At 36.3% G+C, this 24,257-nt stretch overlaps 2 protein-coding genes across 11 annotated transcripts in view; one reads left to right on the top strand and one right to left on the bottom strand.

Moving 5' to 3' along the window:
* LOC106055604 (rho guanine nucleotide exchange factor 7) overlaps positions 1 to 15,310 on the bottom strand; it is a 55,860-nt gene extending 40,550 nt beyond the window's left edge. For 4 of the 10 annotated variants that reach the window (XM_056011947.1, XM_056011951.1, XM_056011950.1 and 1 more), the window contains exon 1: positions 8,962 to 9,357. The gene's annotated coding sequence lies outside the window, so the exon portion shown is untranslated. Of the gene's footprint in view, positions 1 to 8,961; positions 9,359 to 15,167 lie in introns of those variants that run through there. The other 6 variants (XM_056011952.1, XM_056011954.1, XM_056011956.1 and 3 more) reach the window with 5 other exon arrangements.
* Positions 15,311 to 22,923: 7,613 nt separating this feature from the next.
* The window catches only part of LOC106055639 (cilia- and flagella-associated protein 300-like), a 79,597-nt gene continuing 78,263 nt past the window's right edge, over positions 22,924 to 24,257 (top strand). The window contains exon 1 of the mRNA XM_056012525.1: positions 22,924 to 23,066. Within this exon, the coding sequence (XP_055868500.1) occupies positions 22,972 to 23,066 (95 nt within the window). The 5' untranslated portion in view covers positions 22,924 to 22,971. The remainder of the gene's footprint in view (positions 23,067 to 24,257) is intronic.

Below are 24,257 nucleotides of genomic sequence, written 5' to 3'. Positions count from 1 at the left end.
TATGACTTCATGATAAAATAGTTGTTTTTAAATAGTATCACGTCCATTCACTAACTTAAAAAATAAATTTCAACGCACGAGAATACGATGATTTATTTGTTGGTTTGACTTTGGAGTTGACTATTGTATGAGCTGCATAAGGCAAGACAGCACAAGTCCGATGTCTAGAAACTCAACGGACTCATACAAAGTATAGGTTAGGGCCATCACTATTCACAGTCCCAATGACTCCCTAAGTGAGTCTCTGTAAACTTCCAACCAACAAGGGTAATAAACACCGATGAGTTCTACCAGAGACTAACTTAACTCCCCCCCCCTTTTTTTTTTGTGTATTGATACCTGTTTAAACCACTGGCTGAGAAATAAGCCGCTATAAATAAACTACGCGCTCACTAACACTTGGCGAAGACAGGTATGTGAGCCTACCTCCTCCCTCTTTAGCCCCTTCCTTCTAGAAGAGCAAACTCATCCATTCCGCACAGTTGCGACACAACTAAACGGCATCTGGCATATAAAAGAGCCAGGGATGGGTACAATAAGGCGGAGAGATGAGGCGGAGAGAGAGAGGTGAACTTTGAAAAGAAGCAGGAAATAAATTCATCTCTATCTCAGGTCGTTAGTGGCAGGTTCAGACTCCGCTAATCTCAGGTTCCCACTTTGTAAAGTCGCCGCAACTATCTTAATGCTGAAATGTAAACAGCGGTAGCGTAAAAATAGAGAGAATGAAAAAAAAAAAAAAAAGAGGGGGGGGGGGAGATTGAAGCCTCTAGGCCCTGCCACTCATAAAGAAATAAAAAAGGTTAATGGAAATACATCTATCCCACTTGAGATAACCAGCCCCTATGTTTTCAAACTAACACACTATAGTCAGACAGGTAGCCCAAACCATAACCTAAAAACTACTGACCTCGTTACAAGTAGCCAATCAAGCGAATGTCTAAGAGCACAAACTGATTACGTTCAAGTATATATATACACACGCCAGACCACCTCCTTTTTTTCCCCTTCTATTTCGGTATAACACGCAGATTGTTTCCGACTTGAGAACTCCATTGAGGCAACTCAAAAGTGCATGAAGGTTTCGTGTATGTGAGAAACATTTCTCGTGGAAGAACAAACATCAATAGGTAACCTCATTGGGCTTCGGTAATCTTGATCAACTGGAGCGAGTTAGTGCCAGGTAGAACACCACCTAGTTATTTCCCCATTTGCGGCGAGTGGCGGAATAAAGCAAAGTGTAGCCACATCGAGCCGAATTATCCCGCCCCCAATGGAGACGAGTGGCTGGATGATGTAGCCAGAGCCCATAAGGCAAAAGAACACAAGTTCACCTGATTCGGCGGTCAATGGGATATGACGTCCATTTTACCATATCGTTTTCTTAAGTGCACCTGGTTCAAACCTTCAAATGTCCATCATTAAATCAAGCCCTATTCAAGAGGGCAAACCAAAGTAGAAAAGTTAATAGCAGTTCAACTGCTTTATGAAACAGTTCAATAATTGCAAAGAAGACTTCAAATTTACTAGCGGTCTTATTATTGGCAAAACAGTAACAAAAGCGCACTCGTTCGGGTCCACCAATGACATTTGTTATACATAGAGATATAGAAGACATTTACTGTGCAAAGAAATCTAGACGGCATTTGCTATTCATAAGATTTAGATGACAGTAGCTATACATAGAGATCTAGCTGTTGTTATGGCGCGATTAGGAATTAATTATTTGTTTCGGAAATATGGGAAGTTTTGACTTAGAGACAATGACGTGACTAGTAAAAACAAGACTAGGTTTTAGGCAGAGCGAAATATCAGCCGGTGTAAACAGACTACTTCCAGGACGCCTAGAGGTAGGAAGCTTGTTAAGAACGTCTAGAGTTAGCTGACATTCGATGGTTCCCTTCGTTACTGTTAAACTTCTTGTTCAGTATCAGCCTCGACTAACTTCTATTGATTTCGCAGGTGTTATTGGACTTCGTTGAGTGATACCTACGTTTGGTTAGTTGCAATAGACACCGCGGAAGCGCCTAACACTGCACAGAGATCTAGATTCAGGTTGAAAGATAACTGCTCATCCAAAATGGAATGTAAGATTAATGTCCATGTGCTAAAATATGCTAAAGACGAGGTAGTTTTGTGTGTGTGTGTCAAACTGGTAATGTGAATACATGAACGTACTGAAGAAACCCTTGACGCGAATTCATTGATCAGACTGTAATCCATCTCACATAATAAAAACAACAACATACTACTAAAAAAGGTGCCACAGCAGCTAGTCGTGTGGGCGCCTGGACAACGACGATTTCAGAACTGGAAGAACCGCTCATTAAAAGTTGGAGCGTGCAGATACACTATTTATCTTACAGCTCATCCGGATAGGTTTATCGCGAGGGCGCCGGTTTGGAGAGAGAAGGGTGGGGGGGATGAAGAATACCACCTGTCGCTACCAAACTAAAGGTTATTGCCTAGCTTGCTAAGTGTCATGAAAAACATCAACAAATCTCAACTCGGCGTAGCTTTAACGGAGAGAGAGAGAGAGAGAGAGAGAGATAGGGGGGGGGGGGAGAGAGAGAGAGGGGGGGGGGAGAGAGAGAACACTGGCTTCATGGATAACCACCACGTATTTTGAGAACTTTACAGTTTCAAGTTAATGTTCCTAGCGATGCAAGGCTAAGCCCTGTGTTTTTCTTTGACTCATAATTCACGAGGATGTCATGTGACAGCAGAACGACCAACCGCTTCCATTTGAAGAAATACAACAGAGCAAAAAAACTAAATGATGTCCACATTAAAACATTCTAAGTCATAACTAGGACTCAATGCTAAGACTTACGTTTCAACAGCCTTAAAGAAAACACTCGGTCAGTATGCCCCTTCATTGGACTATTAATCCAAGTTAAAAAAACAATAACTGTGCTTTACTAAATGGGAAAGATTGATTGATTCTAGAACAGTTTCTAACTTGAAACAAAAAAATTACTCAGACATTTTGTATGGAAACACAAACTCAAAGTCGGCCCCCGAAGTAGGCCTATTCGCATTTTCGGGTAAATACGTTCAACTTCTAAAATCATTTTAAAATGTAGAAATAGATTTAGAATCTAGACCTCTAGACTAGATCTAGCCTCTAGGTCTGGTTTCAACTTTTATGCCGGCAGATCAAACTTATTAGAATTAGATCTACTTACTAAATTAGGCGTCTCAGGCCGGGGCCATGCGGATTTACGTTTCTGATACAAAGCGAAAGTTCGGAAATAAGCGCATGCGCCGTAATTTAAGAATTGTAACTTCCTGACTGTCTTTGAATTCGACTTATAAAGTTTTAGTTTGAAAGATTAAAACGTTATTGAATGTGAAAAAAAAAGTCCGATACCAAGCCGGCAATCAGTCGGACTGGCGTTTGCCGGCAAGCTTTTTTTTTACTTCGATTTTGCCGCGATCTTGCATCCATGTATTCCACAAAAAAAAAAAAAGGCCTACACATCTATCTGGACTGCCGAAAAAAAACAAAACAAGGATGAATATAAAATCAATGCAAAACAATTTAAATTACAGATAGAAAAAAAAATATACAACTCTTAAAATGGCGGCTATTCTTGACGCCAGCTCTCCCTGTACCCCTCAGCCCCATGCCTTACTTTACAAATCATAGTGTATGTCTTAACAGAGATAAGAGAACCGACTTAGCCAAGAGATAATTGTCTAGGCCTACGTTACTTCGTATCTCCCTAAAGCCTGATACCATCCGTACTCACGACCGATGGAGAAACAAATTTAGAATAGAAAGACGGTCAAATGAGTAATAAATAGAGTTCTCGCTCTTGGTCGCGTTCAAAGCACGATACAAAAAGAACAAAAACTGAGATCTAAATTTCAAGAAAACAAAAAGAGCAGAAAAGAATGAGCATGGGGATAAAACGATGTGAAAGATACTCAATTAACATAAATTTAAAAAAAAAAAAGGGTTCTGGTGGTGTTATGGACCTGGGAAAGATATGTTTCCAAAATATTACTAGTCCATTGATGTTACTTTTAAAATGGTTCATGCCAGTGTCAAAACATCTTCCTCTTTTTATTTTCACAGTTGATCGGGCATGTCAAAGGAGAGATTGGACACACTTCTAGTAAAACTGTGCACAAAACCTTTGTGTATTACTATAAGCCAGTTTTAGTCTTTTAGTCATAACCTTTAAGTAAAACAATAGGTTGATGAGTGTTGTACATGTACAATTGTATGTCAAAAGTCTATACTGACAGTCTCAATGTTAGCTCAGAAAAGAACCTATTAGATATTTAGGATATAAAATGGGGCCAGTGTCATACTGACTTGCAAATCTGATGCCAAAATACAATATATTAAAAAGTTGGCTAAAACAACCCAAGGGCCAAATCTAGAGTATAACTCGATCATTCATTAAACCCCCAAAAGCTCAAGTTACAACAAATAACAGCATGATGATAAATAGACAACTGTCCCTTTTTCTGTCTTCCTTTTCCCATCCGATGGATCACCACCAATCACCACTGTCATATTAGTTGAAAGCAATGTACACACCTAGCCCGCAACGTCATCAATCACAACAACAGAAATAGCGGTTGGACTTGGGGGGTCTGAGAGAGAGAGAGAGAGAGTTTTACAAACATACGTGCAGGTTAATGGGTGAGGGAGTAGACCTTCTTTTTAAGAAAATGCATTCTCGTGAGTCATTAGGCGCCCTCTCCACCCCACTCGTGTCAATCACGTGCAATGGGCTGGATGGGGCACAGTTTTGCAGTGGGCTGCAGTTGGGCAATATGTCGCAGTGAGCTGGAGTAGGGCAATAGGCTGGCGTTGTTTGTTTTTTTCCCAATAGAGTCTTAAACCATGTCACGTGACACGAACATACATCACAGGCAGCATGTTTCTGGAACATTCTGGTTGTAGAATGTAAAGAGGGAAAAAAATAATGTGGGTCATAAAACGAAGAACGACCACAGCCCTAGAGACACTTGAGCGATAAATCAAACCATTTTATAATGTAAAACAAACTTGTTTATTGATGCTAGGAACAGTGGAATGCATGATTTCAACGAGGCCTTGTATGCATTCAGTTAGAGCAAACTCCACAAACGTACTGAGCATATCAGCCAGCACTGAGACTAAAGATCTATCAACAAAACAAATAGCAGGTCTGTAGGGCACTGAAAAACAAAGGGACCACTTGGGAAACGTTGAAACGCCCAAATACTCGATTCAAACTGCAGGGATCTCATGGCGTGTGCGGTACCAATGTACTTGAATGGCTACAAATAAACGACCACAGAATCTGATTGAAAGACCATTATGGAGCCTATTTTGATTGAAAGACCATTATGGAGCCTACTTTGATTGAAAGACCATTATGGAGCCTACTTTGATTGAAAGACCATTATGGAGCCTACTTTGATTGAAAGACATGTATTGCCAATCAAATCAAAGAGCCTGTCTCCTAGCAGCTGTATCAGTAGGCAAAGACAGGAATGAGAAGTACGTTTAGTACCAATTTACAATCAGTGACCCAGTAAATAATAGCCGAATACACATTCATCTTACAGTGTGTGTGAAATAGTTAAGAAATATAAAACAACAGGCGTTTCTAAAGTGAAGCAGAAAAAAAAAAAAAAAGGAAAGAGAAAGCAAACAAGTAAAAAAAAAAATTAAAATAATAATAAAATATCCTTTTTATGCAACTAATTGAGCGATAGTTTTTATCATAAAAATTAAAGAATGTTAGATTTAAAAACATTTTTTTTACCCCGCTCCCTTCTCCCCGAGAAAGAATCCTGGTTAAGCGAATGTCTAGATCTAGTACACCATTTAATATTTCAGTGATAAGCATTTAGATCTAGAACTTAGAAGACAATACGAACAATTTTCCTGAACATAATTTTTTTTAAACACGTGAGTCAATTAAAACCTTACATTCGGAAATTCCCGAATGCGATAGTCCTTTCAAGAAGGCTGTTCTGCCACATCGTGGCACCCGGGTGGAAACGGTTACTTGAGGGGGTAACTAGGCTAAATGAATGGCGAAACAAAACTCCCGTGGGGATGCCCATGGGTGCACGGTGCGGAGTTGCAAAAGAGTTCCCACGAACCTGTCACAAATCCATGCGCCGTTCCTCAAGGGACCGTTACATGAATGGCGAGTCCCCCACGGTTAGCTTGGTATAGCGAAGGAAAATGGTGGAGGCTCCCGGTGCTCTCGGCCTTCGGCCATGTGCAGCCAAGCGTCCGGGGCCAAAGGCATCGGAAACAGCAATGCTTTACATAGGCATTAACTTGGGTCTCTCCCAGACAGAACGGTGGTTCAGACAGTTTTGTTTTTTTTACTGTTTGACGCTCAACCAGGTTTTTTTTTCAAACTTAGAGCTCGAAGAGCCTTCGGCTCAGCTCTTGGACAATCAACAAGAACGCGATAGTCCTTTTAAAACCCATGTAGGATCTAGACCTGGATTTATTTTCTAGCCAAATTTACATTTATTTATTTTTACTTTGAAAAATTATAAAGGTCAAACTAGAGTTTTCCCGTGTGGCCTACGAGCTAATTATTCTTTTTTCTCAGCGATATACATTAACTGTTAAATGTAGAGCTGTTTTTGAGATCAGCTGTCCGCCCACATTCCCTGAAAGAGTGACTTGAATAGAGGTATCGTAAAAAAAAAAACAAACAACGCAAGACGAAAATGTTTAGTTCAACTAAATCACTACATTTGTTGACTACAAATGTATACAGTGGGTTGTAAACTATGACCCACAAACACAACGCAAGAATGTGCTGAGACAGTTCATATGGGTGCTCGAGGAGGAAAGGGGGTGGGGGGTCCCGTGTCTTAGAAATCGAATGCATTTTTAAGTGCGCACTGTCGGGAAGTGTCTTTTTTTTTCCCCCAATGACAAAAAAAATGTTCATTCATCACCAAAAAGACACGTATCTCCATTATTAAAACTTAACTTACGCCACTGGAAGAGGGACGTCATATCTGACATAATGTAGTGCCCACACAGAAGCACAAAAATAATAAAACAACCTGCATGGCGGATAGGACTTGAGATAGAACGACAGATAGCCACAGACTGATATTGCATGCAACTACCATAGACTTGATAGAATGATTGGTAGCCACAACTACCATAGACTTGATAGAATGATTGGTATCCACAACTACCATAGACTTGATAGAATGATTGGTAGCCACAACTACCATAGACTTGATAGAATGATTGGTAGCCACAACTACAATAGACTTGATAGAATGATTGTTAGCCACAACTACAATAGACTTGATAGAATGATTGGTAGCCACAACTACAATAGACTTGATAGTATGATTGGTAGCCACAACTACCATATATTTGATAGAATGATTGGTAGCCACAACTACCATAGACTTGATAGAATGATTGGTAGCCACAACTACCATAGATTTGATAGAATGATTGGTAGCCACAACTACCATAGACTTGATAGAATGATTGGTAGCCACAACTACCATAGACTTGATAGAATGATTGGTAGCCACAACTACAATAGACTTGATAGAATGATTGGTAGCCACAACTACCATAGACTTGATAGAATGATTGGTAGCCACAACTACCATAGACTTGATAGAATGATTGGTAGCCACAACTACCATAGACTTGATAGAATGATTGGTAGCCACAACTACAATAGACTTGAGATAAAACGATTGTTAGCCACAAATACCATAGACTTGAGAAGAGATCCCACAGAGGGGAAACCGACAAGCTGGATATTTGACGTACATACTTTACTTAGGCAATTAACAATCATTGCCAAACGCCATGTAATTAGATTTCGTGTTTTTTTTCTCTCTCAAATGTTGTGAGCTTAATTAAGCGAGTGATGCAATTATGCGATAGGCAGTTAATTAAGCTGCACTCGTGTACCCAGAACTCTCTTATTAAAATTAAAAGGCAATCTCTATATACACTGTTAGTGAAATCCAGACATTAATAACATACAAAATAAGGCTCCATTTCAAACTGAAAACTTACTTTGTAGGGTTCAAGGGTAAAAAAAAAAAAAAAAAGGACTATTACTCAGTAAGGCTTTCAGGAACCAAGCATAAAAAAAAATTGTGTATGTTTGTACGGAATATGTTAAATGCCAAATCTGTAAATCGACAAACAGTCCGCTGGCCGAGTCCTGCGGCCAGTGCCAGAATCGCACATTCCTGATTGCCAGCATCCCATGCTTGTAGTACATGACCCAAGCCAGAGCCCCACCCCCCAACCATCTACAGAGGCTAGGGTATGTGTGTGTGTGCGTGCGTGGTGAGGGCGCTGTTGAGCTCAACGTGAGCTCAGGTGTGCTCTACTTACTCACAATTCGTTGCTAGCCGGGTGAGTGGGAACGTGTGCGTGCGCATATGTGAAGATTTATGAATGACGTGTTGGTGATGAATTTCAACTCTTCAAACCAATGGAAAGAAAACAAAAAAAAGAAAGTAAAGCTTGTTCTATATAAAGAGCCTGACGCTGTTATTTTTTTTGTTTTTTTGTAACATTCAGGTGACTAGTTTTAATAACAACTAACTGGGAAACGAAGAAAGAGTCACAATCAATGCCTGAGGGTGTTTTAATTGACTACAAATACCAGAGTGTCCTACACCAAGAACAAGTTCTGCAGTCAAGATAGCGCAGAAATGTTAGCCCCCAAACCGGTACAAAATATCTCGACTTCTAATCTCAACATGACTGAATATGGAATAGAAGGAAGCGTAAGCAGACACGACTGAACCACGGTGGACAGTCACATGGACAGGACACAATAAAGAGAAGTTAGTATTGTTTCATCTTATATATAACATGCCAGCCTTTAAAAGTCGTATACAAGATTGCACAAAAGATAACTAGCGATAGTTGATAATACTAACTACACACGTACACACATACAAGACATTAAATACTATGCTAGCCTTTTATTTGACTCAGTAAACTGACAATCCAACTGATCTGAAACAAAAAATCTGCAATTCTATTTCTAACAGCTAGCCAGCTCCATTATCTCGTTTCATCTGAAATCTTAAACATTCTCCAGAAAAATTACCCGCTTCCAAAAATAGTGTTTTTTTTTTTTTTAATTAAAAGAGAAGAAAAAGAAACTTTAAATCCACATTTTGGAAAGTCCGTCAGACTTCTGGAATTGATTCCCACAGCACGTTTTACATCCGGTTGTACACATTATGTACACACAGCGAAATATGATATGCTAATAGTTGACTACACGTGTTAACATGTAAACACAACACAACACCAAAGTGCTCCTCTCTCTGTCTCTCCTTCCTAGCCACTGGTACAACGCAGAAGATGAAAAAAAAAAAAACATCAGAAGAGGAAGAAGGAGTGGGGCATTTGTTTCAAGAGTCTGGCATCCTGGTCCGCCGCGTGCCGAAACGAGCGCTCACTGTTTCAGTACGTCTGCTGTGCAAAGCTGCTTGCCGTAAGCAGACATTTCCACAAATATAAATAAAAACAATGTATCGGAGTCTATGGTAATGTATTGCAATTCTAGTTCTCCTGGACAAGAAGATTTGCATTATCATTTCCAAGAACGGACAAGTTTAGAAAAAAAAAATGACTGCTGTCCATAAAAAAAATTCTAAAAGATGAGACGGTCATTAAATGGTTAGATGACCTTAAGTTCTAAGAGATGCGGCGGTCATTTGGTCAGATGATCTTAAGCTCTAAAAGTTGAGGTGGTCATTTGGTCAGATGATCTTAAGTTCTAAAAGATGCGGTGGTCATTTAGTCAGATGATCTTAAGCTCTAACAGATGAGATAGTCACTTGGTCAGATGATTTAAAGTTCTAAGAGACATAGCGGTCATTTAGTCAGATGATCTTAAGCTCTAAAAGTTGAGGTGGTCATATGATCTTAAGTTCTAAAAGATGAGGTGGTCATTTAGTCAGATGATCTTAAGCTCTAAAAGATGAGATAGTCACTTGGTCAGATGATCTAAAGTTCTAAGAGACATAGCGGTCATTTAGTCAGATGATCTTAAAGTCCTAAGAAATCTAACGGTCGTTGGATAAATAGTGGGGTCAAGTTAGGAGATGGACAAACCACACAAGAAACTCGGCTTCATATCTCGAATGAACATCCCGGAACATCAACCACGTATACACTTGACTCTAGGAAACATGGATTTGTTTCTCTCGAATAATTGGACACCACAAATGTAAAACTTTTAGCCACCGAGAACCCAACAAGTACAAGCCCAAAATGAACACATTGAATGCACGACACACGCGTTGTTTTAAAATAAAAACATCACTGATTCCCAAAATACATGCAAACTAAGATTCATCTTCGATGGAGACATTGTGTATACACCAAGTCCTGTCTCACCTCCCCCCCCCTTGCCCCTAGGACCAGCGTAGAAGGTATTCACTGATCTGATTGCCTATCAAGCGATGCATTGTAAACAGCATGAATAGTGCGAGGTACAAAAGCGGTTCTCAATCTCCAAAGCTCGAAGACCACATGCTTAGTCCATAAACGATGCCCTCCGCTGGTTTTCCTATGGTTTATTGAGATCTACTATGCTCTAAACCAGTGATTCCCAAAGTGGTCTATATAGACCCCCTGGGGTCTACGAAGACTTCCAAGGGGTCTACGAAAGTGAAAAAGTAAATTGGGGGTCTATGAGCTATCCATGGAGGTCTATGACTTTAATTTTCACACCCCATTAATGTAACTATTTCAAACACTTATAAATGATTTGTACCTTAGTTATATATATATGATTTATTATCATAAATTCAAAAGTAAAATAGTCATATATAATTAAAATACTAATCTAAATAGTTCATTTTGTCTACATGTAACTAATATTTAACAAAAAGAAATCTTGATTTTAAAGCGTTGATTATTTATTTCCTTGTTAAATAAGTGATTGTCTATAATAAGAGTCTTTATATGAAATCAATTAAACTTGAGCATTATTTGAGACGGTGCCACCCTGATAAAAAGAGAAAAGTGAGAAAAAAATGTCAGAATAGATCCACAAAATCTTTCTTCAACATCATATAGAAAAGATGGTGGTTTGTGAGCGTCTTACAAGATCTCTATACCTATAGCCAAATACGGAAAACACTGTAGACAAAATATTGATTTTACCAGTCCTTGAAGTAGTTTTAAAAACTGTTTTACACAAACCTTCATCTGATATTATGAAACGAATTTCTTTGAGTAACACTACAGTTCAAGGGCACATCGGTGGGATGAGCATTAAAGCTGCAAACTACCTAATGGTCTTCAGCTCCATATTTTTCCCCAGGGCTGACCCACGAAACCTTTCCCATGTTTAGGTGTATAGCTGCAAAGCAGCAGAGGTTTGAATTCTATTTGCCTTCGGCTAGGTGGGCTGCAAGCCAAGGCTAATGAGTCCCTCCTGCCCGAAGCTGACTGGTTTAGGCGCCAGCAACTCGCCTTTGCCTCTTCTCCTGTTAGTGAATACAGCTCCGCAGGACTAATATGTGAGCCAAATGTGAAAGCTCAAGAAATACACGAGAAACAGTTCTTTGCGAACTTTTACAATAATACATAAGGCAAATTAATTAGTTTGTACACTGCAGTTAGAAATTAGTTTAAAAAATTAGTTTATGAATGTGCAAAAATGCAATATAAGTTAAGCAGGGGGTCTACCGAAAATCAGAAAACATGGCAAGGGGTCTACGAGACAAAAAAGATTGGGAACCACTGCTCTAAACAAAACAAAAAAAAAATGAATTGGAGAGACCAGTGCAAGAACCGCTTCCACCTAGTAACACAAAACATATCAGAAAGAAATGCTAGCTACGATTAGATAGAGAGAAGTCAACTTGAACCTCTGACCAGCAGGTGTTAACCAGGGATTTACAAAATAGAAGGAACGGTTAATAGTGGCCCTCAGAATCAGAAAGAGTTATAGCATCAGTGTTAGCAGTAAGGACTTAGTGAACTTCTTTCTTTTGGAAAAGCAGCACGGAAAACTTCTCCCAGATACCCCTCCCCCCCCCCCAAACTGGTCCACAACAAAAGTGATTGGACCAATCGCACACATTTACAATTGAAATTCTAGATCTATTAAAAATTAATTGATACATTCATAAATAAATTGGATCAGAATAAAAAATAATTGATGAAGAATTTCAAAAATATATGTTTTTTTATTTTTTTATTTTAAATTTCACTTGTTTGAAATCAATTCACACTTTATGCTCAAATAATATAGTAAACTTAATACCCATATTCTATATTGCATGTAACATGTTAATGGAAAAAATAGAAAGTAATTCTTTGCCTTGAATTTTCTATTTTTCTATCCCTATGACTGAAACGTAGAGGGAAAAAAAAGCAACTTCGGAGATCGAACCAACGACATTCGCATTATTAGCACAACGCTCTAGGCAAGGGGTTCTCAACATGTGGTTCGCGACCTCCTTGGAGGGGGGGGGGGGTCGATTGACGATTTGCCAGGATTCGCCAAAGACTATCGAAAATATGGATTGTTATTGTCTACTCTTCTATTGTGTGTGTTTCGGGAAGGGGGGTCGCGACAGAGTGGGGGAATGTAAAAAGGGGTCGCCGAGCATAAAAGGTTGAGAACCGCTGGTCTAGGCGGACATGCAAACAAACGGTCTAAAGTAATTATATAAACGTATGTCTAAAAATACCATCTGGAGAATAGAAGTATAAGAATGGCCGCCCAAACGGATTAAAATACTTCTTACCACTTAATGTTCAACATGTGATGAATTCCATAATTAATGAAGTGATCGGAAATTCTGACAAAATGTGTTGTTACGCAGAACGCAGATGACTATTTACCATTTTTTAAACACATTTAAGCAAACGGTTTTAGATTTTTTGTTAACACTTTTTTGTATTTACATTTGTAAAGTTAAGTTAAGTAAGCTTAGTCATACTAACTGCTACATTTACACACACACACAAATGTTTACTTTTTTTTTTAAAGAGAAAAAATCTATTTAATATGCATATAAGTGGAACATATTTAAAACAACAATTAATAAGTAGTTTTTCATGTTATCGCTGAACTGCAGCGCGGCGTTATACGCACAAGACACTTAACTAAAGGAATTTTTTTTTTACGGAAATGTTTTTTTTTTCCCCTTGAGGTGAAACAATATAATAAATCAGATAATCATTAAATGACATCAGTTAGGCCAGGTTCACATCTAACTTCACCTTCATCTATTCCTTTTTGTCTGCTGGACCGTTGAGGCACCACACAAGATCGGTCAACCTTCTTTCTCCATTCTTCTCTGTCATTTGCCTTTGATAGAAATTCATTCTGATATTCTTTCTGAAAATATTGAAACCTGCCTTTTTGGATCGCTTCGGGGGCCGATTATGTGTTTGTGTTTTGTAACCTTGTTTTTTAATTTGTTACTTTTTTTTTTTTTACTATGACGAAAGTGTCAGCTAATAGTAGAAAACAACTCGTAAATTACATGCAGCGGAAACAAGCCCGCGTGGAGTTTTAAAAGCCTGAAACATTTAACCAGTCTTTTCCAAACTGTGTACCGCGAGGCCTGACTAGATGTTCCACGAACTACTGGAATAATTCACTAGAAAGCCACCACGTGAAATAACCCCTCTCTTAAAAAAAAAAAAAAAAAAAAAAAAAAAAAAGGTAAAGTGTTCCGCTAAATACTCAAAATGTGCGAAGTGTTCTGTTGAGGGAAATAACACTGTATTCACCTAATAACCTGTAGGGCCAGAACAACGGAGAAGTGGGAAAACACTAGACCAAATAGTGACATTTTGTAAAAGTCTAAAATACCAAAGTCTAACCAGATTTTCACAGATCAGGCATACGCGGTTCATCTGGCATTACTGGGTATACCCGCTTTTTGGGTGAACTCTGACTAAATGCTACCGCCTGGATGAGTCAAGTCTGACCTTGTGGTCACGGTTGATGGTACCAGCGGGTAACATATTTCAGGTACAAACATATGGCGAGAGGGTGAGCAGATGGAGGTGTGGTGAGTGAGGGATTCCACAGATCTCTTTGAGTGCCACGATAGACGGCGAGATATGACTGATGACTAGAAGATACTGGTCGCTATCCCAGTAACTGTAGCAAAACAAGGTTTTAATAGGATTATATCACAGTGTTGGTATTAGTGAATTCTAACACAGTGTAAAACATTACTATTTAACTCGCTTATATCAACTTTGTTTGGTCAAAGTCTGCTACACGTTATTTCTTCAAGTCCCAATTCTCGGATCAAGTAGAAACTCTGCACAGTTATTGAGTAATCACTGTCAATGACAACACATAAATGAATAAAAAAAAATGTAATTGTCGTAACCAATAACTTTTGTTTTATAAGGAAAATGTACTAAATTATACTAAATATGATACTTAACAAACAGTAGAAAAAATGTATAGATACGCTGCAAGCTTGTATGCATAAGTGACCTAGACCTATAAATCTGTTCGATAGAAATATTTTTACCAATTATTTTTGTATCGATGCGCTTTGATCCTATCACTTGTCTGGACCAGTTGTTATAGGGGAAGGGAAAAAGTTGGTATCTTGGTGAATGTTTCACATAATCGTTTTTTTTTAATTGCTAAAGAGTCCTAACCCTAATTCAACTTATACCACCACATATCTTTTATGATTTCTTTCCCTTGTTCAAGGTACACAAAAAAAAATTAATTACACAGTTAATTAACTAATTGTTGTTGTTTTTTTAAAATTGATTCTTTTGTTGTCAGGTAAATGATTGTGAAAAGTTTCAGTTTTAATCCGAGATTGTGTTTCATTCTATATTATTATCAAGATGACAAAAATGAAACAATCCTCAAAATAGAATACAAATACTAAAATACTAGTCATTTTAGAACGTTGAGAGTGGGGGGGGGGCGAGGCGCGAGGGTATGTGCAATAACATTTGACTTTTCTCAGGTCCATGGATATGTAACAAAAGAGACATAGAGGGAAGAAAGAGAAACAAACCAACGGACAAATGCAAGAAAAGCGACATTATGCATAGCACAATAATATCCTAACATCGAAATGTGAACGACAGACTCATCAACAAACGTAAGCAGTGTATGCATTAACTTGTGTGAAACAGAGCTCAAAAATAGACCGGTACCTACCTATCAATTGTGAAGAAACTAATGAAATAAGCCCAACTAAATCTAGATCTCGAGTTTCCAGACTATTGTATTCAAGAACATCTAGCAACACGTCATATGGCTTGCACGATTTGGAAAGAGGTCGTTCCTCCACCCAGTCAGTGTTAAAGTAACATCAGAACATGTCACAGAGTACAGAGCTTCTTACTATTTTGAAGCAGTGAGTTTTCCCCCTTGCGACTAAAGCTTGCGGTTTAAAATCTGGAGCCAAAATAAAACTACAAGAATCCATCGTTTTTTTTTTTTGTTGTTGTTGTTTTTCTACTTGCTGTTTATCCATTTGTGGACAAGTCACCAAAGGTCACGCAACGATTCGTTCAACACTAGTTTGAGAAGCCGTGACATTAAAAATGAAATCATCTATCTATCTTCTCTAAAACGGCAATCCAGCAAGCAGCCATTTTGTCTACACACCAGGCATCTATGCACGTGCACTGAGAAGCAATCCGACCCAACTTCTGTATGGAAAGCTTAGTTTCATTCTACACAAGATGACGTGGTTTTTTTTTTTCTAATTTGCAATAGATATGACCGGAAGTAAAACTGGGTAAGCCTAAATTAAACATAGAGGTAGGTAGATCCCAAGCTGTTAGTTTTCTAGATAAACGGCTCAAGTCAATCATTATGGGTAAAAGCCGATACCACAAGGCAAACACCAGGCTGATGTGAAGATAAATTCTTTCATTAGACATTACAATCACACAACGTAGACAGCATCATTCAAAACAAGTTGATAGAAATATCGATCTATTCAAAGACCTTGGAAGCAAATACTCTGAATTTAAAAGAAAGTTTTTTTGGGTTATCGAAAGTAAAACAGTTGAACATTCCAGAAGATGTTCTCCACCACGATTTGATATGCATTTCTTTCTTTTTTTTCTTGGTCTTTCCTCTAAGGACTATCTCAATCTGTATAAGATCAAGATAAGCGTCTCATACAAATGATTGCTATATCTATTAGTGTTTGACAATATAATCCCAATATTGGAAGACTAGATTCAATAAAAATAAAAACGCTTGTGTGTTCTATAAGCAAAGCATGCACGATAGCGTGTGTGAACCCGCGCTAGCACAAGAACGTGATGGCCCGCGCTAGCACAAGAACGTGATGGCCCGCGCTAGCACAAGAACGTGATGGCCCAAAACCGGACAGCCATCCCAACATCTTCGGCACGATTTCACTAAACAGTTAAAACACCATAAGATCTCGTGTAGAAATCTTAGGAACACAAGATTTGATGGTTGTGATAGCCGTTGGCTAATTTGAACAAAGTTACACTGAAACATATTCTCTTGTGTCGTTCATTTCATTACCAAGATAGTAACATGCGTGCTAACTGTAAACCGTGACGAAACCCTTGGAGGTAGAGAATTCTGGAGTCTGCCCTGACATCGTCTGCTAGGATTTCAACGACTGCCTGGCAGAAGAAACACGGTGATAATGTCGGTTGAAGTGATGAGGGTTAAGACCAGGACTTGAACTGACAAGACCAAGGCGTCTAACGACGTCAAAGAGTTCAAGAATAGCCAAGGATTCAAGATGGAGGCCAGGAAACTGCGCTTGCAGACACAAGTGGAAAACTGCTTGTAGAGCGCTAGTGTTTGTAACTTATTAGGTCCACGCACACAGTGGAAGGTTGGGATTATTCATTACGTAACAGTACATGAGTTGTATTCTCCATGCAAGGATATATGTATAGTATTCATTGTAAAATAATGCATGTACAGTATTCATTGTTTACGGATATAGAAATGGTTTGAAGCTTTTACTGCTGAAACAAATTATGAATAAACAGGACACGTTCTTCTTCTTCCTCGTTCTCATTTTTATGTTGGAGCGTTCAGATGACGACCAATACATGAGATGAACTGCGCAATGGTTGCCAAATCAGGGAGCTCTCCATATAATATAGCAGCACTAAGGTACCAAGGTTATTAGAGAAGAAAATATAGAAAAACATAAGTAGGCCCAGACGGGAGATTCGAACCACTAACCCCGACCCAACACCAACGCCTAGCAGCGACCAGGAACCAAACTAACATCCACTTCGATGTTCCGCTCTTTAAAAAAAAAAAGGCGTTCAAACGAGTGTACTTAAAACAGATATATCAATATTACACGTTTAAAGAGTAGTCAGGTACAAGAGTGTATCACTGGAAACAATGCGGGCATGGAAAGATATTAGGCCAAACAGCCCTATCGAATACCACTGTCCATACAAACGATTCTTATTCACACGCGGTTCAGTCGGCAACTAAAAAATCTTTTCTTTATCATTTCCAGGTTTGGACCACCTTGCCTCTCCAGTTCAAACGATGAAAAAAATGTGCTGGAATCCCTAAACCTGGCCAACTGATAAGGTCAGATTATTCCAGCAGAGAGACAAAGAATGATCTCAAAGAGCTGGCTAAACTGTTCAGCTCAGGTAAATATACTTATCCATGAAAGGAAAAACGTATCTGCATTGAGAACTCCTTAATCCTTCTTTTATGGAACTCTAGTTAAAATAAGCAAGCAAAAATTAGTGTCTTTTGCAATAGGAACTTTTTTTTTTGGGGGGGGGGGGATATACAATTGTGTAACTAGGGTGGATGGATATGATTTTGAAAATGACCCCAGGCCCCCACACCCAAATAAGTGTTCGATTTTTTTTTTTTACATTAAATATTACACCATTATCTCATGTCATGATGTTGAATGTCAAAATACAGGTACCCCCAAAGAAGTCAGGCCACTGGCAGCATATATATATAATATGTATAATATCATAATATAAATATATGTTCATCCATTGTGGTTCTTCGATGATGACCACTGTCTTCCTAATGCGGAACATCCTGACAATGTATGAACAAAGCTACTCTTAGGTAGATGTATAAGAACCAAGGTTAGATAGGAAGAAAGGTGCAGACAACAAAATTCCAAATTAGATGAACATGAACTCCTAAATACAAAAGAGAGAAACCATCCCTGAACCAATTAAGCTTAGAAACCACAGTTCCATAAAGAAGAGCCTTCCTTTGTACTGAACAGGGAGCAGACTATTTATTACACTAAGCTTCTTTGGAGCCAAAGTTTCAATCTTTCTCACTTCCTCCTTAGAATGCCTCTGGCTGCAATAAAACACAACTAGATCTCAGCTTCGACTGCCATAAAATATATTTTGTATCCTAGACAGCAAAGAAGAATATAGAGATGAAAGTGTTTGTATTTAAAAGAAAAAAAAAGGTTAACAGGTTCATAATTAAACTCTGTCTTTGCAAAGAGTATACTATGGATTAATAGCTAACTAAAATATGTATAGTATATTATTATTCATTTTAGTGAAGATTATTTATAACACCATTTGACCTAGAAAAAGTAACATCAAACAAAAGATTTGAAAGTTGTTAATTTAAATTTCAAATTATACTACATGTACACTTGTGTACACATCATCATTAAGTATTACAGCTGAACCATTCAATAGTCAAAAATGTGTCTGAATCAGTCAGAGTTTCTAAACAAAGTGAAGATATTGCTGTAAATGATTACCCCCCCCCTCTTGCTTTCTCACTCGACCCAGATTAGAATATAAGCTATGTCTTAAGATAACTATTTGCACCAGCACTGATACCTTATCCTTGCATTGATAACAAGGCCAAAAGTGAAATCTAATTTTCAAGATATTTTTAAAAGTTACATAAAAATTAAAACTAAGCTTGGCAAAACAAAATGTAGGTTAATTAACGTCAGGAAACAATTTTTTTTTGGACACATGCTGACCTGGATCATGCTGAGAGAATTCTGAGCAGATTCAAATGGGGTCATCCTTCTAAAGCTGTGTTTTTCAAAGTAAGGTACGGGAAGAGTTTCAAGGGGGTATGTGTTGCATCGCATAAATTATGCTGATTTTTTTTTAAATACCCATTTATTGTGTTCAGTTAATAAATAAAAATGAAATATCAATAAATTTTAAATCATATGTTATTTTACACTTTAAGACTAGATTCTTAAAAGATCAGGAAATTGTTAGGCAATATTATCATTTCCACTGACACGTGGTGAAAACAATGTTTCTAATTTTTTTGTAAACAACAATAGTGTACTCTAGAAGTAGACAAGGTAAACTAACTGAATCCTTAAATGTAACAGAGAGTTTCAGTTTTTGATGTCTGAATAAAAATGAAGAAAAGTTGTTTTAAAAGTTTGCCATGCAAGTCGATGAGACTATAGATATTGCAAAATTTGCAATCTTATGGCATTTGAAACATATGGAAAAAAAACAAAAAAAACAACCAGGCTTGACATTCAACAGTTGAGGAAAAACTTAAGATGATGGCTCGATAGAAGAGGAAATAGAGAAAGAGGCAACAGTCACAGAGGGCCAGCAGAAGCCAACACCAAGCGCTGAAGACTAGATGACTGCCAAGAATTCATAGGCACTGTGTCACAACTAGATGACCATAAACACAATGAAAACTGCAAGACTTCAGGTAAATTGCTTCAGTTTTCAAAATGAAAAAGAAATTTGCGTGACTGAGCAGACTAGGAAACTAATACTTCATACCACTCATATCAAATCACAAAAAAAAAAAAAAAAAATAACAAACAAACTAATGCCAAGAAATTAAAGTTCACTTTTTTTAAAACAATTAATTTCTATATTTTAAACTATTTAACAAATTTTAAAATAGAGTACTCTAGTAAGACTGCACTTGTTTACTTAAAAAAAGAACACAAATAAACATGCTACCTAGATCTACTATTGGCATAAACAATTTTTACAAATTGAAAATTATGTGGTTTAAGGGAGATAACTAAATAAAAGAAAAATTTCATTAGACTAAAGATAATTTTTTTTTTAATTTCATTATTCTTAAATAGACTCCTTGCAAAATGCTTTAATTCTATTTCTTTATATTACTCTTTTAACCATAAAACCTGAATAAATTAAATATTTATATGATCGAGTAACTAAACTTTCTAGCAAAACTTATGAATGACTCTAATGCAAACAAGTAAAAAAAAAAACTCATGAAGAAGCCAACAGATCATACAAAAATAAATTTGCATTCAATTCACGAAAAGCAGAACAGAATTATGTCACAGATAGAAGGAAAGATAGAGGAGAACACATCTGACTGAACAATATAATTATGGGGAAACTATGGGTTCATTCTCTCAGCTGCTCATTACAATACTTTCACTGTTAGTGAAAAATTATTATTTCAATAAATTCCATTATACCTGATGTACCCTTAGAATACTTTAAATTAATTAATCTAGAATTACTACAAAGCAATAACCACACCAGCTGTTACACTAAGCTCATCTTTTTTTTTTTAACTGGATGTATAGCTCATTTCTTTTCCTAGTTTTAATCTCTAAATTTTGTTAAACAATAAAACAGCAGTATATAATGCCAACCAATCATAACTCTAATGTCCTTACTTCAAGTCTAGATTTAAATCAGTATATATAATGTATATATTTCCTTATTAGCATTTCTTCAATACAAATGTAGATCTAAATTCAGAACAGATTAAATCAGAATCTATAGTATGCAATGACACCAAGAGTCCCTGCATAATTATTACAATAATTTGACTTTTACATAATTATAATTGATGACTTACAATAAAAATGTATAATAAATTTAAAATAATAGACAAAAAAATCATTTAATTTCTCTTACAATTAAATTTTAAACAAAAAATGAACACCATAGACACATTTAGTTTTGTATGTTATTTAAATTGATATGACATCGATGGGAAATATCTATTTAAACACATTATTTAAAACGCTGCCATTGTTTTTGGGTGATGTTTTTTCTGGCAAATAGTCTAATTTAGTAGAAAAGATGTTTTAAATTAAGTTCAGCTCATTTACAATGTTAAAAATTATGTGAGAGAAGAACAAACAAATCTTAGAACTAAGAAGTGTTTGATTACAGCTTAACAGTATAAAAAGAACTAGAATAATACCCCCCCCCGGCATGTTTGTTTGTTTTGAAAATTTGTGTGATATGTAATTTAAGAAGATTATTATCTCCTAGTCCATACCTCCTGAAAAGGGGATGGATGGGGACAACTCTGGAGTGTTTTGTGTTGACCATCCAAAGTGCAATACTAATCAACCAAACAATTGAAGTAAATGGTAGGCCACTGCTATAGTATAGATAGTATAAAAGTATTACTATATATATAGTACATCAAAGTATAGAAGACTCTTCTGAGGGTAAGATTGTCTGAGTTTAGTAAGCAACTTTTAGATTTAAAAAAAAAAAGATCATAAATTAGATCTAAATCTATATGTATACTATATACTATAGATCTACATCTATAAGTGGATTTATATTTTAGTAACTTCGAGTGACCACTATCACTCATTCATTTACTGTGGGTGTGAACCATGATATTTGACTCGAATTTGATCTTGATAAAAAAAAAACGGTAATAGTTTAGATGCCCAGATACCTTTACTGACCACCATCTTGTTTTTAAGCATATTTATCTCCCTTACCTATATTAAACTTTTTTTAAAGAGAGTTTTTTTGTTCTTAAGCTGTCAACTTATGACTTTTTAAGACTAAGTGTATTTACTGAAATGAAGGTCTAAATAAAATGTTTAAAATAAATTGGAACTTGTTGTTTCTTAATTTTTTCAATAAATTTTTTTAAAGAGAGTTTTTTGTTCTTATGCTATCATTTTAAAGGAATTTTAATATTAGTCTATTGGATCTAGATCTAATAGCTGCTAGAAAGAAAAACAAAACAGCAACAGAAAAACGTTGGCAAGTATTTCAAGGGAGATAGTCTAGTATTAATACTTAAAACCAAAATGGCGTATTTCCAATGACAATATATGGTAATAAGAAATAAAACTTAAAAATATATATTTTAAAAACTATTTATCTCCGAGGAAATCAAATTACATATTTGTAATATCTGAATATTCTTAAAATATAAGAGAAACCTGATTTAGTGTTTCTAGTCACGTAAACTAATACCAAAAAAACAATTGAGACTGAGTTTACAAAGCTTTACAAAATTAAATTTTAAACAGACTAAAAATATAGATCTAAATCTAGCAGAATCTAGCTAGTAATTTGACAGGCTGAGAGAGTTGACAGACACAGACATAGAGTCACAGTTTAGATCAGTAAATGATAATAATAATCTTTATTATTCATAATGATTAAATAAAGAAATTTTAAATTTGTCTTACAATTTCATCAATTTGATTGAATTTGTGCATTACTCATGATTACTGTGTCATTACAATACATTTGAGATTTACTAGGCAACTAGCCTTTTAACACCAAACAAACGTTATATTTATAACTATATATCTAGCTAGATCTAGACTCTAAATGTTGGTTAAACAAAACTATAACTTAGACAGTTATGTAGTGTTTAGCACATTATTATATTAATAAATTTGCATGCAATCTAGATCTAATTGACTTTGATAGATACTAAAATACTTACAATACAATCATATCAGGAAGAAGAATATGGCGGAAGTTGCATCTATGATGTCATTTACATCGGAAGTAAACCACCAGGGACCAATACTTAATTTAAGTTAACCAGAATAATTGTTTAGGCAAATTTCATTTTCTAAATTATGCTAATTGAAAAGATGTATAATTTATTTTAATTTTCATAATAATTGTAGACTATTTATGTTTCGCTTTAGATAATTTAATATATCATTAAATTATTTCAAATTGTAAGGACGTGCCTCCCCACCTTAGAGATTCCACATTGTTTGAAAATGGCTGATAATGTTGCAAAATTTACATTTGTACCACTTGCTAAATCGTTTTCTTGTTTGGAATCTAAGGATAATCAAGAATATTTTTTAAAATGGTAGATCTTATTTTTAAAATTTTATCATATTTTTCTTTAGAACAATAAATCTATAATTATATAACAGGGCCTACGCTAATTTAACGTAGATCTGGTTCAACTTCTACAACTAGATTTCTAGTCTTAGATCTGTTTTAATAAAAGTTTTATATATTGTGTCTGTGATTATATATATATATATATATATATATATATATATATATATATATATATATATATATATATATATATATATATATATATATATATATATTATGTCATGATAAAATTATATATATGATACAAATGTAAGCGGAGAGATTATTTATTAGTTTAGGCAAATAAATGTATAACTATAGGCCTACTATAATTTAAAGAATTAAACTTTCTTAAAGAAAAATACAAAAAAAATTTTGGCTAAAATTGTTATGCTCTTTATGCTTAGCTTCAATTTTATTGCAAACTCAAATGTCTAAAGCTTACAAAACTTGATTACCTCTCAGACTCAGCAAAGTTCCAAAAATGTAATCCATGGAGCTGAAAGGCTTTGGGAAGTTTCTGGACATCACCTATAAGATGTCCATGAGGAAGTAGGGCCTTCTAGGAAAAAGGAAGAGTTGCTTAATTTTGTGAAGGGGGTAAATATACCCCTCTAATATTGCATATGTCATGTATCTGTGGCTTCTTTCCACTACTTTTGTGTATGGCATCTGCAATACATGACCCTTTCTGTTTATGCTGTTTTCCATGTGGATCTATCCAATGCCACTTTTTCCCAGCTGTTAGTTTCAATTTTGAAGAGGCATGTCATGTTTGCATATACATCAGTATACCTTAGAAGTGAATAACCAGTGGCTCTCCTGCCTTCTGTTAGATCACCTTACAGAATGTCTTGTGGAAGTTGACCTTGTGGCATTCTGTGAATGTGACCTAGCCAGCTTATGCCTGGTCATGAGGTTTGTGTGCTGGACTGTCATTCGGACTTATCGATATGTCCCGGGCTCAAACCCTGCTCGCTCCTATCCCCCTTTGTCTTGCAGGAGGTTTGGACTAGGAAGTAAATTATCTTCAACTTTGAAGGAACATCTGAAACATGTAAAAATTTTACAAACATAACAGCGCAGATGTCCTGGCACCCTGCTCTTCACAGCACTTTCTCATTGGTTATTTTATCTTGCCAATTCTTTTAAAGATTTGCCTTAGGCATCAGAA

The sequence above is a fragment of the Biomphalaria glabrata genome, chromosome 15 (genome assembly GCF_947242115.1).
Source record: "Biomphalaria glabrata chromosome 15, xgBioGlab47.1, whole genome shotgun sequence".
Lineage (NCBI taxonomy): Eukaryota > Metazoa > Mollusca > Gastropoda > Planorbidae > Biomphalaria > Biomphalaria glabrata.
This window is presented reverse-complemented; position numbering and strand designations above follow the sequence as displayed.